We start from the raw sequence: 23,346 nt of genomic DNA on the forward strand, positions 1-23,346 counted from the left end.
TGCTTCACTTTGTTTATTTCAGCATTTTTTCCATTTGTGCTGCCAGTTGGCAAAGGCCTGGGGTGCCCACGTTACGGTCACTTGCTCTCACAATGCCGAGGGCCTCGTCAGAGGTCTCGGAGCCGATGAGGTGGTGGACTACGCCACGGAAGATGCGGTGGACCAACTAGAAACAATGGAGAGGTGTGTGACATATTTGAAATCATTTTACATGATTCATTTCAGATCAGATCTGCATTTTAGGCGGTGTCTCCAAAAACAAGAGTGGGTTCCTCTTAATGTTCTCTGCTGACATCTCGCAGTCAACCCCATACACCTGCGCATTTTCCCTCTCATTTTTCTAGTTTCCATGGATACCAAGTCTTAAGGCCAGAGTGCAAAATTGGTCAAGCCAGCTTTGAAGACCAAATGAACGAGTGCTGCGGTGGCATTTTCCCAATATAGCAAATAAAATAAAAAAAACATCTTATGCGCTTGTGTTGCCAGATTTGACGTGGTTTTAGACGGCGTGGGCGGGGACACCGAGGATTGGGCGGTGGGCCTGCTGAAACCCTGGTCCGGGGCCAAGTACGTCACGCTGGTAACCCCTTTGCTCTCCGAAACGGATACCCTTGGTCTGCTGGATGGACTCATTCGCGCCGGATGCACCCTGAACACCAAGGTCATACAGGTATATATGATTGGAATAAAAAAATAATAATTCCAACTCCGACTTAATTCTGAGATGAAATCCGGTTGAATGGGTTAGAACCATCCGGCTGTTTAGTTCTGATTCGGGGAGTTAATGCGAGCCTGCGGCCCAGTGCTGAAGCAGCAGTATGCGGTGTTTGTGCAGATTTCAGCCAAACGCCCCCCCTCTCCCTCCTCTTCGGCAAATGTGTGTTTCTTGCCAAGCCTTTTGTCCATGGCAGCCACCAGCTGGACAGTTGAGAAGGCCTCGGCCACAGCGGTCACACCCTCACGGCTCCTCTCACCCATACCGCAGCTCAACTGAGCCCTCTGCTGTTCAAACTCTTACTCACTCAATTAAATCATTCTAGGATTAAACAGAATTTTAAAATGGAATCAATTTTAGGCTTTTTTTTTCAATCTCTTAATTCATAAATTAATATGTATTTTTTTTTCATTCTAGAATATAACATCAAATGGCATCTTCTACCGCTGGGGGTTCTACGTCCCAGATGGGCCTGGGCTAGATGAGATCAGCAAGCTGGTGGATGCCGGGAAGGTACTGTATCGAGTCACTACCGAAAACATGTTCAATATCAACCCCCCCCCCCCCCCCCCCCCCCCCCCTCTCAGCTTTGTTTCGGAGTGAGCATGACATTCCTGCTGTGTGGGTTAGGTTCGGGGTGGATTCAGAGATGCTGAATGGTTTTTTTTTCCACAGTGCTGAGCAGCTATTTGTATCTTTTGTCCTGGGGGCTTACAGCCAGCAGCTGATTTAGACCAGTGGCGGGAAAAAGCGTCGCTATCAGTCAGAAGTCTTTCCTGTGCGACAGGACCTCTCTCGCCGTTCATTGTTAATATCGAGAGATGCTGACCAAAACAGGCCGGACCTGCTCGGGATTGTCCTGCCTCATCACATTCTATACCCCCGCCCTCGCATTTCACACGTTGGAAGCTCGGGAATTCTGGAATTCTACCGCTAAATCAGAAAGTAGCTGTGGAAATGAATTGTAGACATTAAAAATGGCAATAAATCCAAACCATCTTTTTTCCATAAAATAAATGGAATCATTTGTTGACAGATCTTGCCCGTGGTGGAGGCCCAGTTTCCATTCAGCCAGGTGCCTCAGGCTTTTCAGAAGTTGGAGTCCGGCCACGCCAGAGGCAAGACGGTCGTCAACGTGGCCGAGAAGCAAGACGGGGCGGAGCGAGAGTTGCACCTGAACACCACGCAGGAAACGGTAACGCAAAACTAAACGACGAAGAACGAAGCTGTGCCGATTCTTCAACCACCCTGCTCCAAGACTATTTTTAGCATATAACAAGGTACTCTACCTAAATGTGTGCTTTCCTATTACTGTGAGGTTACTATGGTTACCAAGAGCAGACCTGGCAACCTTTCAGATCATCTCAAACGGCCATCACAACCAATTTTACATAATTTATACTGCAACACAACAAATTGACAGAAATTCAATAAAGGTGAGCTAATGAAAGTAGAACTTTGCTTTATTGCTGAATAAAATGTTATATGACATTCAGAATAAAAAGACATGAGACACATTAACACTGCTTAAGTTAATTTACAAAGACCGATTCTTTCATCGAAAAAGCAAAACATGAACCGTGCGTTGTAGTACTTGGAGAGTCAAGTTCAAACCTCACTGCTTGTATTTTAAGAAGGCAGCAATATATTCTTCCCACCATGAACATTGCAGCAAAAAATGCACATAGTCCTCAAATGCTTGCTTTGCTGTGTGGAATAATTTTAAATAATTTCCACATCCCACCTTTGGTGCACTTTATTTGGATCCAGGGTGTTGAGAATCAGTTGGTTTTTGTCATAATGATGCCCTCCTGTAAAAGACATATTTGAATTCATTATGCTGTGCATTAATAAAAAATGCTTGTGTGAGTTAAAAATTAAATTTTTTTTGCAGTTTCATTTTACTACCATGAGCTGTTTTACTCTAAAAATGACGTGTCCTAAAAACAACAAAAGCAGTGGATTTTTTTTTATTCCACAAGGTGTCGCTGTTGACAATGATACACAAAATTGGAGTCCAGAAAAAAAACTACTTTTACCCCTGCAAGCTTGAAATCACTAAGCAAGTGACGTCTCGAGACTAAAATATAGATAATGTGGCAACTTTAAAAAGTTTGATGAAGTTTAATGCTCAAGTACTTTCTGACCGAGCAGCCAGTAGAAGCTCACCTTTCACCTCCAAGACCAGATCAGGAGTCGGGATGTACCGGATGAAACCCTCAGGGGTGATACTCCACACGTGGTTATCCATCTCTGGCACGAGGCCCACGCGGCTTCCTGCTATGGTCACACTGCCGCTGGGACTCAGGCAGCACTCCTCAAGGAGCTGCAACACACAAGCGCCATCTTCTCGTCAGTCGACATTCTGCTAGCCGAGTCACACGAATGAATACCTTGCAATGCAGATGGCCGCCGCGGTAGACCCAGATCTGCTCCAGCCCGTTGGTCTCCTCGGCTTCTTGAATCCGCATCAGTTTAACCTCTTCCAGATCGCCCGTCACGGACATCAAAAGCCGCGTTTGTCTGTTCCTTAACCTGAAGTGCACGTGCCTCTACACAGAATAAAAAATAAAGCTTCAGAAATGAGGAGCGAAATAGCGTATATGCAAATGAAGCAGGTCTGGATTTACATACCTGTAAAAGGGGGCGGAGTGATCCAATTTTATTCCACTTGCTGAACTGGTGCCAGTCGGGTACCTCACCGGGTTTGACCAGAATCTGAGCACCCCGATAATTGATGCCCTCGTATAATATCCACCTAACAACAGGAAGTAAACCAAAGCAACAATTAGCTACCAATCTGCTAATGTTGTGGACTAACATAATAATCGTTTAACTTGGGATAGAAAACGATTGCTGAAGTTCTCTCCTACACTGCACCTTTTGTATTTCCTCAACTCGGGTTTACACCACTTGCTTGAATGTCACACATCAGCAGCAGATTTCCAGCGTCATCATTGACAGAGTGTTATGCTCAAAAAGAAGCACTGGCAACTGCATGTACTATATATAGTGGTGTCCCACAGGGTTCCATTTAGGAGCCCCTGCTGTTTTCAGTGTATTTGCTTCCGCTGGGTTTCATTTTAAGAAAACATATTGAGTATAATTTCTCCTGCAGGGTTTCTAAGTGACAGCTTTATAGGCTGTGATGATTGTACTCACATGCCCCCCTCCACCAGGATCGACTGGACCCGGGTGCAGCCCTCAGCCAGCTGAAGATTGACGCAGGCATCAGTCAGCACTACCCGCTTTCCACGCAGACCACAACGCTCAAAGAGAATGATGGAGGGCTGAGAGAATTCCTGGCAAGTGGGAGTGGAGGGTTAAAAAAAAATACAGTGGGTGGAACACTGTGGGTCATGCAAAGCCAAATGGAGATTTTTGTAACGTTACCATGGAAACAGACAACACTAAGACCTTTGTTTTTTTTGTAGTAGAACATGTGTGGCTCAGCTACAAAATGTTTGCCCCTATTTATTTATTTTTTACTTTAATGTGTAGGTTTGGAAAGTATCAATTTAATGTTACTTTTTACAAAACAGATTTCGTGAGCAACTTACAAAGCCCACAGTCTGGAATGAGAGGATGGTGGAACTTGCGTTGATGCAACCCATCGCTCTCACGTCTTGGTAGTTCCCCTCCTCCAGGAGATACATCCTGCCATTGAAGTTCTGGCCTTCAAACGCCAGCCAGCTAAGAAACATGAACGTCAAATTAAATGATCCACGCTAAGGAGAATAGTGACGTCAACGCTTTAAAATGCACACCTGCCCACGAGGACCTTGCAGGAAGCTACAGAGAAACCTTGTTCCAAGGTAGCCACGCTGTCCTCCAAAGTGAGGACGCTTCCTTGAAAATCTGGCTCGGAGAAAAGCTGCACCTGAGGACACGGAGCACGTGACGCATTACAACACTCCTGTGAGTTCCTCTTGAGTTTCTCCCATAGATAAACAAGTATCACTTACTTTGAACTTTGCCACATTCTCAAAATCATCCTGAAATAGAAAAAGATTTATTTAGCTTTTTTTTCACTACATTGTTAGTCATACACAGTGGAAAAGCAGTGGAGACTCATCATGTGTTTTGGAGAAGAAACCCCCCCCACAATGAGTCATCAAAAGCATCTGACATGTATTTTCCTCATTTAAAAGGCATTTTATTTGTTCTGGATTTTTCTATGTCACATGCTTCCCAAGAGAATCAACAATATTAAAATGTGTTACTTCCCCATGTTAAATGAGGACAAGCAGCAGTAACGTGACAGGTCACATGCACTGAATGCCAACGTCATTGAAGTCGTTATGGAATTTACGTGACAAGCGAAGTCTTTAAACGCACCATGAACCCGGAAGTGGTTTCTCCACACGTCATCAATTAAGTTACCGCGCAAACCGACGCGGTCTTTTCAAAAGTTCATTACGAAGTGACGTCCAAATACCAACGTCGACAACTAAAACGGTAAAAAAAGGAGACTTTTGAAAATAAAATGTTTGTTGGACGCAGTTAAGCGTCCTATAAACTACTAGACTGTGAGGTAAAAATGTATTTAATATTGCTCTGTTTTGACTGACGACTGAGCGTTACTGAAATGTCGAACGTAATGATACTTGTACAAAAAAACAACTAAATAACAGTAAAAATACTGCTCTCTTAATTAAGATAAAGTACAAAAAAAGTACTGCCTTACCAGCACAACAGGCATTACTGAGGCAATCCGGTCTTGGAGAGCCCCCCAGTCCTCTGGGTTTCCATATAAGCCTTTTTCCAGGATGTAAGACTCCCCACAAAAACCAGGCTTTTCAAACACGACCCAGCTAGAAAAGAAATTAAAACGTTCATTCTGAAAGCAGAGAAACTCTTTAGGCACAATATGTTGGGTAATTTGACTGAATTTCCTTACATATTTGCCTCAAATCCTTCAAGAATCCAAAATAAATCCAACACAGTCACACTATGGCTGTAATATAAGTCAAATTCTGACAAAATGGCCGCTCATTTCAGATAATATGACTAAAATAACATCTTTTGGTCTTTATACACAACAAAGAACTATTGCAAACCAAAGCCAGGAATATCTTTGCTTAGTAACCATAATTAATTTAACTTGATTCTAATGGTAAAAGTAAACCGTAAAAATAACCGCAACATCTCTGAACTCAAATGTTTCTGGTTGCAGGTAGCAGCAACCTCCCCTGTGTCTGTCTCCTCTTAGCAAACATCCGGAGTGTGTTGTTTAGGAATGACTCATTGAATTTTGCTTTTCCCTCAACCAAGGGCTTTGTTTACTTTTCCAGGGTTTTTCTGCTCGCTAGCATACAAGACTAGTCTGGCACAGGCACGACAAATAAGTGCGGCATGACAAGGGCGTGCCTGCGCGACACGCAAGAGTAAAGTGTCGTGACATCTCTCCAACCGAACTTAATGTTCTACATTTATTTCATATTTACTCTCACTGGGCTGGCAGTAATTACTCTTGCATGATCAGAATGCCCACTGCATATTTTCCTCCGCGTTTGTTGCGCAGTCCGATCATAGCTCAGAAACGAGATTTTCCACTCAGTCTTAAATTACAGTTAATGTCATTTGAGAAGAAATATCTCCCGATCATGAATAACGGATTATTTTTTGGAATTGCAGGTTGAACAGCATCCACGACAGTTGAACCATGGACACAACCCGCTCCTCTTCCATGTTATCTTTATTCAAGAGGTTAGTGTAACAGCCAACTTAAACTAGACAGGAAGTTGAGGTGTGGCAGACTGGAAAAGACTTGTGTTGACATGTGCTTGGGTGCGGCACCCGTAATGCTCCTCACACACCTGCTCTGTCCTTGCAAAGTGTGACAAGAATTTACTGCTAAGTGTGTACTTTGTATTTTGGACTACGAATGTGTAAAAAAAAAAAAACATTGTGCTGACCTTATTCACAGAATTACCCACGTCATCGCCAAAGTCTACTTACATGCCGCTGAGGACATCGACAGACTGCGTCTTGGTGCCGTAACCCGTGTCGTCCATGTTGGTGACGGGCACGATCAAGTCGATGTTGACCCCCCGCTCGCTGAAATCTCGATTGCTGAACATTTTGAGGTGCGGTGACATGAAATCCTGTGACAGAGATTTGTTTTTTTTATTCCCCTATCACTTTAACTTCCGACACATTTCAACCCAAAGTAGGAACTGAATCAAAATCAATTTAAGTTACTCACAGACAGGATGGGTCGCAGTGACAGAATCCGCCCCGAGTCTCCCCAGTCGCTACAATCCAGGTACTCTCCTTCCTCCAGCACGTACTGCTGCCCTTCAAACGCTTCCTCGCTATAGCCGACCCATCTGAAAAATCATATTTGCCACAGGTTTGATGCCTGAAGATAATGAAACCACAGTGAGCAAAATATCACCTAGCAACCAAAAACTCACAATCCTCCAATGATCTTCAAAGAGCCCACAGACTTCAACTTGTGAGTATCAACGTTTGTTTCGGCTCCTTCGCCGTCGCAAAAGCTGAAAACATCACTGTCGATTTCCAAACAGGTTCCTTGGAGTCCAGGCTCCTCGTACACCAAGGCCTGGAAAAAACGACGAGGATGATCTTTTCAGCAAAGTTGACAAAGGTAGGCTGAGTAAATGAGAAGCATTTGGACACCCGTGGGATATGTAAGAGCAAACACTTTTTTGGATTTAGCCGCCTTACCTTAACTTCATTTGGGTTCTCCACTTTGAAACCACCCTGAAAAAAACAATTCCATGAACAACGCGTCATTGATATTTTTTTTGTCTATTATTAATCCAAATCGATGATGCTACTCATGATGCAAAATGACTTGAAAATGCTACAAACCATTTTGAGGGGTTTGAGAGACCCCACAAACGGCGACGGGAAGCCCCAGGTCTCAGGGAAAGGGTAGACTCCGGGTTCGAGAACAGCCAGCATTCCCTGGAACCCTGGATCACTGAATACTAGCCACCTGACAGCAGAACAAAAAAATAAAAACAATTATTTAAATTGATCAAATTCATTTAAAAATACTCAAAATCCATTCTAATATTCTGTTGGTCCTATTAAAATTGTCCTTTGCAAACCCTGAGGATAAAATTAACAAATTGCATATTAAAGGTACAATTTAAATATTAGGGAGTCATAATACAAAAAAAAAAAAGAAAACTAACGAACTTCCTTCAGGCGTTGGACACAAAATGTCTCACATCTGACTCACTCACGTGGTGTAACATTTTCTCCTTTCTCCGCCACACCTTTAATCAGTAACTCTCATTCCACCTCCTCACTTTCCAAATACCCCCCACCTCAACCAACAGGCATCGGCACGACACGCATTCCTGCACGAGCACCAGACGACAAAGAACGAGGAAGCAAGTGACGACTTTCCGTCACATTGCGAGCGTTCTTATTGATCAAACACGTGCGCCATTTCTCCTGTGGATTAATCTCAATAATTGAGCTATGTGGGAAGGAGGGGGGGGGGGGCAACTTGGAGCTACTTACACCCCGGAGTGAACTTGGATGGAAGCCGTGCTCAGCGGGATGCCAAATGAGCCAGTCTCGATGGTGTCATCGTGGTAAGGGGTCACCCTACCGTGGCCCTCCGGTTCGGTGAACAGATCGATATGAGGGGGGCAATAATCCTGCAGGCAGAAGATAGAAGAAAACAGATTATCAACGCCGGCCCCACGTTGCGTACCTTAAATCACTTTCTCGGAACTGGAATTAAGTGCCAGGATCCGCTTTAACATGTAGTCGTCGGGTGAATACAAATGTGTCAATTTGGTCGATTAGAAATCCGGCCGCGGCCGCGTGTAGTCATGATAACATATCCAAAAGGTCAGGTGAGGTGGAATCACTCACGCGGACGGCCAGTCGAATGGAGCCAATCAGCATGGGCGAGGTGTTTGGTTCTGACCACTCATTGGCCAGTTCGAGGCCTCCTTCCTCCAAAGCGATACAGCGTCCTTGAAAATCGGGCTTCTCGTAGAGAATCCAGCTGTAAGATGTAAAAATAAAAATGATTGAGCTAAGGCATTTTCCGATTCAAACAGTTTGAACAACCCCTTGGAATTGTTCTGCAAGGCTGACCAGGCTCTTGGCCAGGTTCTTTCTTGGTTGCCTCAGCAAATAACTGCAGTTGGCCAGGCACGCTGTTTAGCGCTATTCGTCTTGATTTGAATCAAGCTGCAACAATACAGGGAGCAAACTCCAGCTCAAAGTCCTGTCAGCATATCCCCCACAACATTCAATCAAAGACTTTAAACTTAAATTCCGAACTGGTCGGACGATGATTGATTGTTGACTTATCTCAGTGTCTCATCCTTTCAGGCAACAATGCTATGCATAAAAAAACCAACATCCAACAAAACAAATTGGAGCACTGAAGTGCATTGATTGATCACGACTTACCATCCTCGTATGACCTTCACGGAGATGATACTGGACAACTGCAGGTCAGTCGCATCTTTTACATCCCTGTAGATCTCGTAGACTTGCCCACTGAACTGAGCGTTCTGGAACAATAACATCTGTGGGGGTGGGGGGGGGGGGGAGACATCAAAAATATGTTGATGAAAAAGTTCTTAAAACCTTCCTGGCAGATGTAAATATAAATGCAACTGAAATGTTTGGACTTCAGTCCAGAGTAATGAACATGTTTACCAGCTTACTGGCAAGACAGTAATCACGTCCAGCATTGCAGCAAAATGTTTTTTCAAATGTATTTATACCCGCTCGCTCGTACAACATATGAAAAGCAGATGTTGGCACGCCTAAGCGAAGTCAGTCTTTTCCAGAGTTCCTTCCAAACTCGGTACAATTGAATATAGTCAGTTTTGCGAGTACTAACCTTTCCAGGTCGCCTATGAAATTCCCTGGGAGTCCTCGCCTAGGAAACAAAAAAACGCAGAAGCGTTAGCGTGACACGGTAAGTGCAGAATGGCATTTATTTGCCAGGGAGGTCGGACTGGATTTCTTTTAGCGCCACTGATTGCATTAACATTTTTAAGCTACTGCCAAGAATACATGCGGGTTGACTTAAGGTGACTTTGGGAACTTCTGATCACATTGATGAGGAAATGTTAAGCTAGCATTTGGTCAAAGCAACAAATGTTGGCAAGGAGGTTTTTCATATTGTCACACAACATGTTGAAATGCAAATGATTGTGAGCTGTAGGCAACAGCACAGTGTTGTCTTTGTCAATGGCCAAAAGACCCCCCCCCCCCCGCCCCCTCGCCCCCCCACCCTCGGGACAATAGATCCCGCTGTTTGTGTTAATAGAGAAGCTTATGTTGTGACTCATAATGACTCTTGGCACGACAAGTAAACGGTGTAATAGTGGCGCTTTGCCACGTACAAATTGCAGTTTCAATAACCCCCTCAAAAGCCGATCATGTTCCCGAGAAAAAACAAACCACGGATTCACAGATTGGCTCGTTAGTGAAAAGAAAACGTGGTTGCCCGGCATACTTACATGATGAGTACGTATCCTCTGAGTCAGAGGCTGCTGAATTGTTTGAGCTGAATTTTTATTTCCATTTCCAAAAACTGGAGGCACGGTATTAGGGACCGTCAAACTCGGTTGCGTAACTGAATTTGCTTCAGTGACCAAAGCTGCAGTTGACATTTTTGCAGTAACCTAACGGAAAACAAAAACAAAACACAAACATATCACTATGACAACCACCCTGCCCTTATTGAAACGTGTTTTACAAAGACAAGACCATGAAGACAAACCTCCGGTCGTCCGTCCGCGCTCTGCGTTGAATTTGTCGGTTCCCTCGGGAGGTACTTCTCTAAATAGTCCGGCAGCTTGAGGTCGTTAAAAGAAGGAAACGGAGGACCTGAGTCACCGACCGCAGCCGCCGTAGGCTGGACTTGGTCTCTCTGTTGCGCGCTGAGATTCTCAGCAAACGAACCGGAGGTAGTCGGAGTCGGTGAGTCCGACTCCGATGAAGGGCTGAGCTGGGGCGATTCATCCCGAGAGTTGGTCTGGACCCCGTTTCTGCCTCTCCTGGTACTCGGGCTGCTGAGACTGCTCAGCACGCAGCTCCCCTCCAAGCGAGACTTGACGATAATGTCTTTCTCCTCGGTGCTCTTCTCCTGATCTTTCTTTGGGGTCTTGTCTTTTTGATGAGAAGGATCTAGACTACTGATCAAAAGACACCGGTCGGTTATACTCACCCTAGCGGGCTTAGCGACACTTTTGGTTTCTGGGTTTTGGAGCTTAGCTAAAAGGCTCGGGCCTGTGTCAAAGGCTCGGTTTTTCTTCCTAAGGCCAAATTTGAACTCTTCTGGGTCAAACGTTTTCTCAAAGTGGTCTTCCTTGATCGCTGGCATTGCGAACGGAGGCTGAGGTGGCCTGAGTGGGTTGTGTTTACGAGGCGGGAGCGAAAAGGGAGCGCAAAGCTTCTGGATCTTCTCGATGAAATTTTCGTCATCCAGTTCATCGTTGTCCAGGAGATTACTCTCGCTGACAGAAGCGCTGAGCTTGGGTCCTGAGACTTTAAGTCTCTGTTTGGGAAAGTCCACGTCAAGCCAACTCGACGGAGCGTCCTGTTGAAACGAGGAATCGTCTCTGCTTAGTCCGCGTGGCGAATGGAGTCTCTTAGGGGGTGAGTCTTGGTTTAGCTTTTTAAAGTTTGGGGAAGTTGGATTGGGTTTATTATTTACCGATTGGTCTTTGACTTTGTCGAGTTGTGAAGAAAGATCACCGTTGAGTCTCGCTGAATCAATCTCGTCCTCCTTCGCCTTCCCTTTCGCAATTCCTGCGGTGCTGCTGTCAGAAAATTTTGACTGAATTTTATCCAAGCCCTTGAATGGAGGAATATCTCCTACGCTCACTTTTGTATTTAGTCCCTGAAACTGAGGGCGACTCGGTTTTGTTTGAGAGACTTTATCTTCCGCAGCCTCTAGGTTTTCCGTCAAGCTTGGAGACTCTTTGCCCTGGCTTTTGCCATCATTGTTTCCAACAGAAATATGAGTCGACTCTTTAACAGTTGCCGCATTGTCAGTCCGTGCACTTATCAGCCCAGGGGGGTCATGAGAGACCATGGCGGTACCTCGGTCAGGCTTTCCATCACTACTGCCTTCAGGTTTGGTTGAGGCCTGACGGCGAGACCCCTCCAGGGTTTCCACGGGTTGTGGGTCTATTATTATCGCTGGTGGTTTCAGTTCTCTTGTGACCCCATCTAAAGATTCTTTTGGCCTCTCAGAGACTTTGCCTTCCTTGGAAGACCCCTGAAAACTCTTTTTGCTAGTCCCCTGAGTGACAACGGTGACTTCAGGCATTGCGGAATCCGTTTGATTGACAGTTTGTGATGAAGTAGGGATGTTGGCGGCTCCTTGAGTGTTTTCCATCTTGGCTTTATTTGCACTTGTGTCCTCTTTTCTCTCCGTCTGCTTTTTCTGATCAACCATTGCGACACTTTCCTTTTTGTTTTTGTCTTCAGCCTGGTTGTTGTTACCCTGTGGCTTTTTAAATGTCTCCACAAATTTAGTCTCAGTCTGACTTGTTAGCTTTGATTCCCAGTTTTGACGCGGCTGCGCCTGTTCTGTTTCTTTTTTACCGGGCCGAACTGCTTTTGGTCTGGTGGTTGGTAAAGGTTGTTTTGGTGGTTCTGCATCTGGATTTGGTGGGATCTGCTCCACTGGGGCAGGCTGCTTGGTATGCTGTTCAGCTGACTGCGAGAGGGAAGATGATTTGTCCTCTGCTGCATTTTTGATTTCCTGTTTGGGTGGAAGAATGTCTTTGTCTGTCTTTGCCTCCTTTTGAGCTGAACGAATGGAAACCTTGTCAATAGTCGTCTTCCTGTCAGGTTCGCCCGACGTCGGTTTTGGTAGAACCTCCACTCTGTTGACCCGTTTATCAACGACTTTACCACGAAGCGATGATTTATCGGAAATGTCAGATTCTTCTCCTGATGTACGTTTATTGGATTTCATGCCTTCGACTTCATCGGGTGTTAGAAAAACGTCATCAATCGGACTTTTTACAGCAGAGGCATCTCGCTGACTTAGATCTGGCTTGCTTTCCCGATTTTCGCGAACTGGACTGGTTGCTTCCTTGCTTTTTCTTCGCTTTGAGCGAGACCCTAATTTGCTAGTGGCTTTAGCCCGTGAACTATTGATCACTTCTACGTTGTCACCCGTGACTTTCGTTGCAGTACTTAATTCTATGGTGTTAGGTTTCGTACCCTGATCTGCGGTCTTTGAGGTCTTTGTGCCATGTTCTGGAGGTGTGGAACCTTTCACCCTCACAGCAGTGGTATCCTGTCCATCGGGTTTTACCGTTATCCTTGTCATTGTTTTAGTATCCAGTTTACCCTGACTTTCGGGTTTGGATGACTTTAATGCAGTGGTTGCCACAGATGTGGTGGATTTCTTTGGAATTCCCGTCTTCTCAGGCAGCACTGATTCCGAATGTTTGCTTGATTCTGAGGCAAAGTTCCTCGCTCTCTCTTTCACCGTCAGCGGAGTCTCATTTTCGTCCGGCGCAGGGCTGGAATTGACGGCGCCGTATCGATCTGCTGATTTTGATCTCTGCGTGGCTGACAAAAATTCCGCCTTGAGCTTCCCGGTAGCGTTCCGAACAGGAGAGACATCAGCGCTCCTCGGACTTTGGACAGTTCTTTTGAGGCCCGTCACAGCTCCTTGGCGCTCAAATAAGCTGATCTTGTCTGTAATTCGGCCAAGGACCGGCTTCTCCTCTGGTTTCTTGTCTTGCACCCTGCGCACGATATTAAAATTTGAATCAACGGGAAACATGCACATTTAAGAGTTAAATTAGAAATACATTTTGACAAATGTAAATTGTTTGAAGTGACTTTACGGAATGCACTTTGTTTCCCAAGTGCTCTATAATTAAAGTCTTAATTATAGTCTGTTTAATTTGTGTCCACGCCCGTTGCATTGTATTTAGCAAACATTCAGTTAAATCATGGTCATTTTTTTTATCATCTACTTTAAATATTGTTTAGTTTTATGATCTCGAAAAGTCACATTGAATTAAAAAAAACTTACCTTGGATCAGCTTCTGTTTTGGGCTTTTCCTTGGCTTCATTCTTGTCTCGGTCCGGTGCCAAGTTGAATTCCGCCCCCTCTTCTGTTATCCTTTTCTCGGCTTTGAAAGGCACATTTTTCGGAAAAAGTTTCACTTCACTCCGCGAAACCTTGATACTTCTCCGTTTGGATTCTGGGGTCTCTGTCTTCCTCTCCACTTTGTAAAAACCGTCGTCGTCCTCCATGGCACATGTAAGACGGGTTTGGGTGACTGAGCTTGAGCCCAGGAATTCGTCTGCGTGCTTGGGAGCGGACGTCTCATTTTCTCCACCTCCAGGTGAGGCCGCTGAGGTGAGGCTCTGCTCGGAGGCGGAGTCTAAACTCTGCTCTTGACTCTGTGGACTTTCTCCCTGTGGGCCGGCCGTTGAGCTATCAGGTGAGCGGAATCCTTCTCGACCCGCTTGCTCATCGGGAGACGATTTTCCCTGAGGGCTGCACGGTCCATCCCCCTGAGAGTTCTTCCTTGCTTTCTTTTTAGCAGAATTTTTCCGCCCCATGTTGCCAGCCTCCGTTTGCTCTGTGTCTAGTTCAAGCTCTAACTGCCAGCCTTTATGTAATTTCTGTGACACTCCTTCCTGCGGCCCAACCACAGGCTTCAAATTTGCCTCTGCATTTCCGTCCGCTCTTGAACTCGAGCTCGGCGACAAATCAAAACTCGCCGACTTTGGGGATTTCGACTTGGCTAATACCGGCAGCTTTTTTTGCGTGGTGCGGATCACTTCCCTCCCCGTTAAAGAATCTTGCCCGCAGTGAGTCACACTGGTCTCCTGCAGGTACACGTGAAGCTTCTTCACCGGATGGGCCTGTGCTGGTTTCTGGGTCAAAGGCTGGGTGTCGTTAACCCGCTCAGAGGTCCATACCGCACCCTGCTCAGAGGAAGAGGCGGCAGCGGCGGAGAGATCCGTCAAATGACAGGCAACCCTGTCAGAATTCCCGCTCGCCGAAGTACCATGCCAGCCCTCCTTGGCTCGCCCTATTGGCTTCTTCTTGCTGAGTAAACACTCCTCTTCTTGAGGAGGAGTCACTTTACTTCTCACAACAGAGTCTGCTCTGTGGGTAGACTCCGTGGCGTCCTCTTCTCCAAAGTGGAAAATGTCTCCAGCGGGACCCAGCGAATTGGGTTTGGATCTTTGTTCCTTCTCCTCCCGCTTGGGTTTCTTCGCCTCGGTCTCACCAGGCTCTCCCTCCGACTTAACGGCTTGCTGGCAAGGGTTTTCAGTCGGACTTTTGGGACTCCTTCCCTTCCATGGAGATAACCAGCTTCCGATTCGGCCCAAGACTCCTGGACTCTGTTGCTCCTCTGGGCTCTCAGACTATGGCAAAGAAAACAAATAAATGATTCACCTAAATTGAATTTCAATACAATATATAACGGGGATAAAAACATGCATTTTTTTTAATGCATTACTTGAAAAGAGCATTTAGCGCATACTGTCGTATTGAAAGCGGTGCAGGTTTAAGGAGATTTTTTCTTGAGACCATTTTTTTTTTTTTTTTTTTAGTATGGCCATGCATCTCTCGGCATAGAAAGAACATGCAGGAGAGCATATAACCTGAAAGCTTACCGTGGTAAATACCATATCATTCAGACTCTTTATGTAGGTTGTGAACATTTTGCTTTAGAACATACACTCCTACAGACCATAAAAAAACACATGGAAGTGATAAAAGAGCAGAAAAATCATCCCAACCAGGCAATTTTGCCAGAGCAAAGTGATAGATCATCCATAACTTTGTATCTAAGAGGAACTCACCCTTGATCAAAACTTCACTTGTAAAGTTTTCCTTCCTCCTGCAATATTTTTTTTTTTACCTCCAAGGAGTGCGGCCAACGTTCCGCACTCGGGCTCATTACTGACGGAGGAACGTGTGGCATTTTAGTCCATCTGCTCGAGCCCGTCCACAACTGTATAAGAACGCTAGAGTGTGTGTGGCATGTGAGAAATGCACTGCTGCTAGAAGTTCTGCCCCCTTTTCCAGCTCATGCAGCTGTGTGCTCGCGTGATGCCTTCACTGTGCCTTGTTCTAACGGCTTCCTCTACTCAAACCGGTCCAACAATTATTGGGCCAATCAGACAGTGAAGCTCATCTTCAAAAGTTTAGCAAGGTATGTAGTTTATGTTGAGCAAATGACAACATTCTTCAAGGTACTTCAAGGACCTAATGGGTGTCAGTGCTTGTGTTTTTTTTAAAGTATATCTTTTAAAAGATGCCTTCTCTTAATCCTTGGATTAAATTGCCATAATTTCAAAAATGCTGTGTTAAATAACAACCCAATTTGGGTTAAACATTGGACCGACCACCAAAAAAATAAAAAATTTAAACAATAAATTAGATTGTGTTTTGGCAAAACACAATCGAATATTCCAGTCATGCCCACCTGAAGAAATGTTTCACTTACATTCACATAGTAAGATTATTTATAGGACAACTTCAAATATCTTCAGCCTGCAATTTCACCAATTCATCGCGTTATTACTAGTTGTTATAACAATTCAAATTTTTTCTCCCCGAGTATTTGAACGCAGCAAGAGGCAGAGCTCCTTTCCATTGGGGGAAATGACGCACCGGTACCAACTTCTTCCCAACGTGCTGTGTTTTATTTGGCGCTTTGAATCTGTCTGCCGTTTAGAAGAAAGCAAAATTTAACCCCTTAACCCCCAACCCTATTTGTTCACGAAACAAAGAAGAGATAAAGCGTGCAACTTTTTGTCCCCCACCACCAGTCTAAAGAAAGCGTCTGTTAATTATTATTGCACACCGAGTCGTGTTTACAGTTTAAACATTGCACAGCTTAGTTTCGGCGAGACCGTAAAAACAACCACGATAAGTTGCAAAAAGTACAGTAGCGCGTGCAAAAACAAACTTGCGCAATTCATGTAAAAAAAATAAATCGAGTTAATTCTTTTCCAAACGAGCAAGTTCGACGTTCTTACCATGATCAAACTGGTCTCCAGCAAGTCGCCCTCATGAACTGAACTCGCGTCTCCCTTGGTGTCCGCTACGCCTGATGAATATTTAGTGCGCCTCGCGCAACCAAACCGCTTCGGCTTCAAGCTCCGGCCGACCGCCGCTCGTTGCTATTATGTGTCATTAGGAGTGTATAAATCTTTTGAAAGCAGTGTGACTTGTCTTCCGCGGTAATGAGGGAGCACGGGTGCCGATGGAATCTGGCCGGCCCAGCTCACACACCCCGGGGCGTCCTTTCACGGCGCGCGCGCACTAGTACGCACAAGGTTTGTTGTGCCACTATCCAAAAATATCCTGACACAGAATTCGTTTTGACTTGATAAATTTGTTATACATCTGAATAGTGAGGACGAAGGAGTTAACAAACTTCCTCTTGATGCCATTAAAAAACACAAAGTAAAAATGGTAACGTATGGCTCCCCCTGCAGGAGTAAAAATCAAAAGTGGCATTTTGCTAGATTATGTTTATTTGGCACACTTTCTAATATTTTGCCCCACTGAAAAATATAATTGAGGTTACAAAAATAGACCTAATTGTGGCCATCCCTGCTTTAGTGGCCTGCATAGCACGTTACTCATGTTTATCCCACGTAATTTATTCATGTCCAACTGACACCTGACTCGCTGTTCACCAAATTAACCGTTGAAATGTTTCTCTCTCGCAGCAACATTTTTTTTTTTTTTAATGTTCTCGCAAAATACTCGAATTGCAGGAAATGGATCTTTTTTCTACTTAAGCATGACTACATCAGGCTTACAATTTAGTAAGAGCTCAGGGAAAGCACTCGGAATGAAAGCATCAAAAGCGGAAAGTGAACCTTTCGAGCATTTATTCATCCACTGAGAGGTTTCTCTTTTTTTCTACCACCCTTGTGACACATTTATCCAGTAAAAGCCATTTGTCACACTCTGGCTACTGTGTGTTGACTCAGTCATCCTTTTGTGAGCTACTTCAGCACTCAGCAGAATTCAAACATCTGGCAAGCCCAAACAATCCAAATTTTGTCTGCTGTAGCTTTTGTTATCACCACGCTCTCTCTTACATTTCAAATTCATATTTTAGAAAGACAAAGGCATCTTTTCATATCTTGACTTCGACTCCATAATCTTTCGAGGTATCGTTTTGGAGGATGGCTCAAATGTTCTCTTCCGGCGTGATGGGTGACTCACACAGCAGGTCATCTTCTCCCAACGAGTTGTGCTCAAAGGTGATAAAGTTTGGGATGTTGAAGTGAGGCAAGAAGTCCGTTTCTGTCTTCCGCTCATCTAAGCGCTCCTCCTGTGAAGTCACCGCACGGGTGGTACTTCCGGTCCCGTTGAAGGTCCCCCGTGGTCCGTTGGGCTTCCCTTTGGGCTTTTGCCACTGCTTTGCCTCTTCACCGTCACTGATGTAGGAATTAAAGTAGGGGCAGGATTCCTCCAGAAAGGGACGAGGAACTGTCATGTCGTCGGTGTCGTCTTTCTGACTGATGATGTTCACGAGACCGTTGCCTGGACCCGGCAGGTTCTCGATGTCTGTACTTCTAGGGAGAAAGGAAATGACTGCAGCACTTGTTGCATGTTTTGCAGTAAATTGCACTCATCATTACAATTTGTATATATTTTTTAATGCCATAAAAACACTCGAGAAGGGAAATTGTGCGATACTCACTCTTGCTGTGGCGCTCCTGTCTTTGTGAGCAACGTGAGCACGAAAAACATGAAAATGACGAACACTGCAAGTCCAACCCAGAAGCCGATTACAATGGAGTCTGCAATGAAAGGAGGAGAGAAAAAAAAATCAAACACGACCACCCTTAAAAGGATTTGTCGTCGTTCTGAAGTTTGAATTCTACAATATGAGCGCAGCGCCATATTTGTGACCATGATTAGTTTACGCCCCGTGCGTAAAACCTAATGCACCAACCAACCGCCGGGTTATTGACTATTTGATGAAGGTGAGAAGATGAATTTGACATGCCAAACTTACATCTGTGTGCTTTGAGTCCCTCAAAAGAGACGGGCTCCTCGTCGTAGTATTCATATTGCCACTCGTAGTCACTGCGCCGCGCGCTGCTTTGGCTCCGGTTGTGCGAGCTCATGTCATCCAACCTTGTCACGGGCGACGCAATGACGTCAAATCAACAAGCTCAGTAATTTACCTTCTTCTTTATGGAAGTAATTTAGGGCTTATGATTGCAAATTCTCCACCCCTCCCTCTTATTGTGCATGGAAGCACCTCGGTGCGCATCCTCGGTTGCCACCTCGCAACCACTCTTCAGTTGAGGATCAAATTTGAGCGGAGCATCCAACAAAGCCGTTGAGCAGGCACGTCTTTTGAAATTGCGCGTAAATAAGGTTGGAGGTGTCAGTCCGATGAATCTCCAAAGGCAGAAATGTACCGCTGCGTAGTTAACGGTGCAAATCATCGTAGTCACACAATCGCGCCCTCTAGTGGCATTGAGTGGGAACGTTTTTAATCTGAACACTTGTTTTCCCTAGGTGATATTATTCATAATATAATCAACCAATTGAAAAAAAGTAATTTATTTTTTTACCACGGGTCACATTTACTAAAGCAGTGATATAGGCTAATTAACTTAAAACATTATTCACACCCAATTGGTTTCAATGTCAAATCGTGGTTGCTCAACTTGGGTGAACAAAAAAATCAAATATTTTAAACGGGAAATAAACACAGCCTTTGACAGACTGTTTAAAAAAAAAATACTAAAATCTCTGCTGCACTTCTGTAGCCTTGACAAAGTGGCTCTGACTCATCACTGCAGCATAAAGGCGAGTGGCCATGGAGTTACTGAATTAACTTTTTATTCCGCAAAGTGATGAGTTCATGTAGATTTTTTCCCCCCTCCTCTCCTAATTTATTTGGTTTTTGTTGCCATCTTTATAGATCATAGTTGCAGGGATTGCTCTATTGAAATTCTAATTCTGCTCGCTGCTGTACATTGTGTATTTTTATTCGATTTCTTCCAACGCTTGCAAACGGTAGTGCATCCTATTTTTCGGTTTCCACGGTAACAGTCAGGACTTCAATTAAAAGGATGCTACTGGCTGGCCAGCTCTTGAGTGCCTACATGTACTTGTCAGTTGTGCAAGTGAAGCATCATAACAACGTGACCTGCTCACTTGCTAGCTTGATGTTGTCTCGACCCCGATCTGGCTTGTTTTGTCATATTCAGCATATGTCAACTGACAAAATGTGCAAAACGGTGCCAAAAGGCCAACCTCGCTCAACATTTGAGAATCCACTTCCATCTGGCTCCACGTCTTTGTCCAACTTGTCCCCCATTTGTGTGTTGTGTCATGAACAAAATGGCATTTCTTCTCCATTTCTGCATTTGCTCTTGTTTACGCACGAGGCCCCCGCTTTAGCCCGCAAATGTCGTTTTGTGTACGCAAGGCTGACGCATGCCGTCATCCCCTGCACTTCTTCCATCATTCAAACAGCGGGGACTGACGGGATGACATGTTTTCACACCAACACACAAATGGCTAGCTAGCTAGCTAGCTCCATTGACGTAACAGCCCCCAAAGCAGATGACAGTCTTTCGATTTATTCCCATTTAATTATAAATTAGCCCATCTGACACATCTATGGGAAACCAAGAAAGCTCTTACAGTTACACATTCATATTGTTTAGTTTGTTTTTCCAGATAGCTTTCAGTTTTGAAGGTTGCTGTCGATTTTTTTCTCCCGTCTTTGTATCATTCTGCTATTCAATTAGCATCGAAAGGTGGAAAACCTTTCAAATTAGCCCCCAGAACTGTCTACAAAAGGGTGCAAAATGAAATGGCATTTAAAAACAAAAGTAATATTTTAATAGATTACCAAAAATTCTTCACTTGAGGTGGATCCATGTTTTTTTAATTAACATTCATCTTGTGCTGTTTTTTGTTTTTGTTTTGAAGTTGTACTTATAAAGACACACTCCTCACCATGGGACCTCTAGCAAATGTGGCAACCATTACCCCCTCACTGAGGTTTATTTACCCATCAATCAAGTCCAATCCCAGCATGTAGCTTTGCACTGCCCCCTACTGATACACACTGGGACAGAACAGCACAATTCCACCCCCAAATGGGACTAATTAAATCAGTAGATTAGCGATTGTTTTTATTTGTCAAACGGCTTTGTATTTATCCTAAATGTCATTATAGGCTAATGAAGTGTGGATGTGTGTGTGTGTGTGTGTGTCATACTTTGGCGGAAAAAGTTTTTCTTACACCCAAGTTAGAATTAAAAAATAACAATTTGCTCAATCCGTTTTGTATTTATCTTTAATGCAAAAGTTCCTGGAGATAAAACCAATTCCTACTTGAACGTTACGCAATGTGCTTTTCAATGCACTCAAATCCTTAAGTAATATTTATGACCTGTTATGAAACTCTTCCCAGTTTGTTTACACTCAATTGCAGTTCATCAATATATTTTAAAAGTCTTGCTGAAAGGTTGACGCGTGTCAACTTCTTCTCACCCCCCCTCCCCTGGTCACCCACCCAGCAGGGGGCTGTCAAGAGCGGCGCGTGTATCTTTGCACTTTTCAACCCAAATGCTTTTACGCGTAATATGGTGAGCTTTTTAATGCGTCGAAACGCGTTCAAAATAATAATAATAATAATAATTTCCAAACACGCCCTGGGAAGTGTCAGATTTAGTTTGCGACTTTGAGATTTTATTGCTGCTTTTGACGCACGGAGTTTGTGACACTCTCAGTCTTCAGAGCGTGGACGATTTGTTTTACGCGACGTAAAATTGAATCGAAAACAATTTAAAATGTCCTAAAGTAAAGCAAGTTTGGCCCATATGTTCGGAGTTTGCTCATGTGTGATTTCACACCTCCGCACCGTGGCGCATGGAGACACTTGGCGACGCGTCAAAAGTCCAATTTGGCGCTCGGCTCGAGCAGCCTGTTAAATAGCCGCATCCGCTTCATGACGCACCCACTTTGCAACATCGCGACTTCTTGACGGGACGAACTCGGCTCGGACCGCCAGCGGCATCTTCGAAACATGAACGCTCGCGGTGGATTTAATCTTTTGGTGCCTCACGACAACGACGCGAACCGAGCGTCCAACATGTGGAGACCGTGGATTAGAACCGAGACAACTTCCATACTTATGGTAAATTTGACTTAATTGCACATTCGTGAAGTTATTTTGCATGGATGGAAAAATCTAATGAAGACCTTCAACTTTCAGCCTCCTCCTTTCAATCCTGCTGAAGCGCAACCCAAACCAGCCCTTTTCGTTCATCCAGTCAAGTAATTTTATTTTTTTACATCTTAGTAAATTTTTAAATAATTCTATTTTAAAATATTTTAATTTAATGATTTTTTTTTTAATGCTCCAACGGTGTTTTAATTTTTTTTTTCTCCATATCATATTTTAAAGGTTGTACTGGCCCAAAACAAAATGCTTTGATTATCTGTACCGGGAAGCCGAGATACTCCTTCGGAACTACCCGGTCCAAGCCACCATCTGCCCCTGTGAAGACTCTTCCTCCAGTGAAGAAGATACAGAGGAAAACGAGGATGATGAAGATGATGATGAAGAGGAGGAAGAAGTGCTGATAGAGATGCCAAAGGAGCTCAACTAATTTCCAATGATGCGCATAATGTGTTAATATATTTCCTATTCCTATTTATTGCTGTAAATAATTGTATATAGCCCATTAATCATTTTTTATACCACACCAAAAAAAGTTTATTATTGCTTTTAAATTATTTTGTCAACTACCTCTTTTGTATTTTGTGCACCCTGCAATAAAATACGTTGAAATGAACTTAATTTTCTTGTTTGTGTTCTGAATTAAGTTGAGTGAAATGTATATTTAGCAACTTAGGACATTCCAATTTCTTTCCCTAACGGCTCACAAGAAGTTTCTTTCCCATGCAACGATAAGTGCAAGGTCGTAAAAAACTTCCCACTTCCTCTGCAAAGTCGCCTGAGGTGCGCATGGTGCGTGACAAAATGGAGGTGTCAGCCTTCACAGGAAAGTCTAACATGTGGGCTGGTGTCCAACTGCACTGCATTTTTTTTCTAATATTAAAATATAACTTGATATATTAGAATAAAATAGAATACAACTTTGTCTGTTTCAAGATAAAAAACGAATTTCAATCTGTGGCTCCCGGGCTGCATCGGGCCCGTCGGTTGTTTATTTTGGGGTCCACAAACCTTTAAGGCCCGTTCACTCAGTTTGATTCCGGATTTACGTCTGAATATAAATAAATTTGGAATATATTTGTATTTTCTCTCAAATGCGTGACGTTAAAATAGTTTCAAGCGTATCAAGCTAAAAGGTGCAAATGAAAGCACAACATTTTTAAATCATGATGTTCTGATAACCTCTTCAACTTAAAACCGCCTGCCTGGAACTTTCCCAGGCTTGGGTGTCAGACTTTTAATGCTATCAGCACTGTCACCTACTTGGGTGTGAAACCTCCGCAGTTAAATATAAAACCAAGCACTGATGCCCTAGCTGATGAACCTTTACCCTTTTAATACACTTGTGTCAAGCTCTGTTATTTTTTTTTTTTTGTTAATAATTATTTTCGCCACTTCTTGGCTCAAAGAAAAATTACAAATAATGAGTAT

At 44.0% G+C, this 23,346-nt stretch overlaps 4 protein-coding genes and 1 long non-coding RNA gene across 8 annotated transcripts in view; 3 read left to right on the forward strand and 2 right to left on the reverse strand.

The window, feature by feature from the left end:
* Nucleotides 1-2,597, forward strand: part of LOC125990302 (reticulon-4-interacting protein 1 homolog, mitochondrial) — a 22,815-nt gene extending 20,218 nt beyond the window's left edge. For both annotated transcript variants that reach the window (XM_049757301.1, XM_049757302.1), the window contains exons 7-10: nt 47-183; nt 487-670; nt 1,133-1,228; nt 1,752-2,597. In XM_049757301.1, coding sequence (XP_049613258.1) covers nt 47-183; nt 487-670; nt 1,133-1,228; nt 1,752-1,925 — 591 coding nt within the window. In that variant the 3' untranslated portion in view covers nt 1,926-2,597. The remainder of the gene's footprint in view (nt 1-46; nt 184-486; nt 671-1,132; nt 1,229-1,751) is intronic.
* On the reverse strand, nt 2,161-16,990 carry LOC125990295 (beta/gamma crystallin domain-containing protein 1). Of its 2 annotated transcripts, XM_049757287.2 has the most exons (23): nt 15,533-15,812; nt 15,344-15,412; nt 13,740-15,091; nt 10,455-13,446; nt 10,192-10,356; nt 9,567-9,605; nt 9,128-9,246; nt 8,579-8,714; nt 8,219-8,358; nt 7,556-7,682; nt 7,409-7,444; nt 7,135-7,283; nt 6,924-7,047; nt 6,677-6,822; nt 5,403-5,529; nt 4,681-4,710; nt 4,483-4,595; nt 4,276-4,408; nt 3,878-4,017; nt 3,350-3,473; nt 3,109-3,267; nt 2,885-3,041; nt 2,161-2,526 (listed from the first exon to the last, which is right to left on the reverse strand). In XM_049757287.2, the coding sequence occupies exons 2-23, from the start codon at nt 15,389-15,391 to the stop codon at nt 2,438-2,440; spliced, it is 6,645 nt and encodes a 2,214-aa protein (XP_049613244.1). In that variant the 5' UTR covers nt 15,392-15,412; nt 15,533-15,812; the 3' UTR covers nt 2,161-2,437. The 2 variants fall into 2 exon arrangements, with proteins under 2 accessions (XP_049613244.1, XP_049613246.1); XM_049757289.2 differs by lacking the exons at nt 15,344-15,412; nt 15,533-15,812 and adding an exon at nt 16,715-16,990.
* On the forward strand, nt 5,069-6,779 carry LOC125990310 (uncharacterized). Its single transcript, XR_007488875.2, has 3 exons — nt 5,069-5,173; nt 6,353-6,424; nt 6,645-6,779. It is a non-coding gene; the product is annotated as an uncharacterized lncRNA (long non-coding RNA).
* Nucleotides 16,991-17,556: 566 nt separating the features above from the next.
* Nucleotides 17,557-19,161, reverse strand: LOC125990306 (melanocortin-2 receptor accessory protein 2A-like). 2 transcript variants are annotated; one of them, XM_049757350.2, is made up of 3 exons: nt 18,718-19,161; nt 18,400-18,499; nt 17,557-18,268 (listed from the first exon to the last, which is right to left on the reverse strand). In XM_049757350.2, exons 1-3 carry the CDS (start codon nt 18,827-18,829, stop codon nt 17,884-17,886), a joined length of 597 nt encoding a protein of 198 aa, XP_049613307.1. In that variant the 5' UTR covers nt 18,830-19,161; the 3' UTR covers nt 17,557-17,883. The 2 variants fall into 2 exon arrangements, with proteins under 2 accessions (XP_049613307.1, XP_068505397.1); XM_068649296.1 differs by having other exon boundaries at nt 17,557-18,271.
* Nucleotides 19,162-20,457: 1,296 nt separating this feature from the next.
* Nucleotides 20,458-22,526, forward strand: LOC125990308 (protein ripply2-like). Its single transcript, XM_049757352.2, has 3 exons — nt 20,458-21,870; nt 21,949-22,010; nt 22,141-22,526. Exons 1-3 carry the CDS (start codon nt 21,760-21,762, stop codon nt 22,343-22,345), a joined length of 378 nt encoding a protein of 125 aa, XP_049613309.1. The 5' UTR covers nt 20,458-21,759; the 3' UTR covers nt 22,346-22,526.
* The last annotated feature ends 820 nt before the right edge of the window (nt 22,527-23,346 follow it).

The sequence above is a fragment of the Syngnathus scovelli genome, chromosome 20 (genome assembly GCF_024217435.2).
Source record: "Syngnathus scovelli strain Florida chromosome 20, RoL_Ssco_1.2, whole genome shotgun sequence".
Lineage (NCBI taxonomy): Eukaryota > Metazoa > Chordata > Actinopteri > Syngnathiformes > Syngnathidae > Syngnathus > Syngnathus scovelli.

Coding starts and splice junctions, on each gene's coding strand:
- LOC125990295 (XM_049757287.2), bottom strand. CDS start 15,391: ATGTTCACAACCTACATAAAGAGTCTGAATGATATGGTATTTACCACG. Junction 13,447..13,739: donor AAAACAGAAGCTGATCCAAG/GTAAGTTTTTTT, acceptor TATCGTGCGCAG/GGTGCAAGACAAGAAACCAG. Junction 6,823..6,923: donor CACTGCGACCCATCCTGTCT/GTGAGTAACTTA, acceptor TCTCTGTCACAG/GATTTCATGTCACCGCACCT.
- LOC125990306 (XM_068649296.1), bottom strand. CDS start 18,829: ATGAGCTCGCACAACCGGAGCCAAAGCAGCGCGCGGCGCAGTGACTAC. Junction 18,500..18,717: donor GGGACTCAAAGCACACAGAT/GTAAGTTTGGCA, acceptor CTTTCATTGCAG/ACTCCATTGTAATCGGCTTC. Junction 18,272..18,399: donor ACAGGAGCGCCACAGCAAGA/GTGAGTATCGCA, acceptor CTTTCTCCCTAG/AAGTACAGACATCGAGAACC.
- LOC125990308 (XM_049757352.2), top strand. CDS start 21,760: ATGAACGCTCGCGGTGGATTTAATCTTTTGGTGCCTCACGACAACGAC. Junction 21,871..21,948: donor AGACAACTTCCATACTTATG/GTAAATTTGACT, acceptor TTCAACTTTCAG/CCTCCTCCTTTCAATCCTGC. Junction 22,011..22,140: donor CTTTTCGTTCATCCAGTCAA/GTAATTTTATTT, acceptor CATATTTTAAAG/GTTGTACTGGCCCAAAACAA.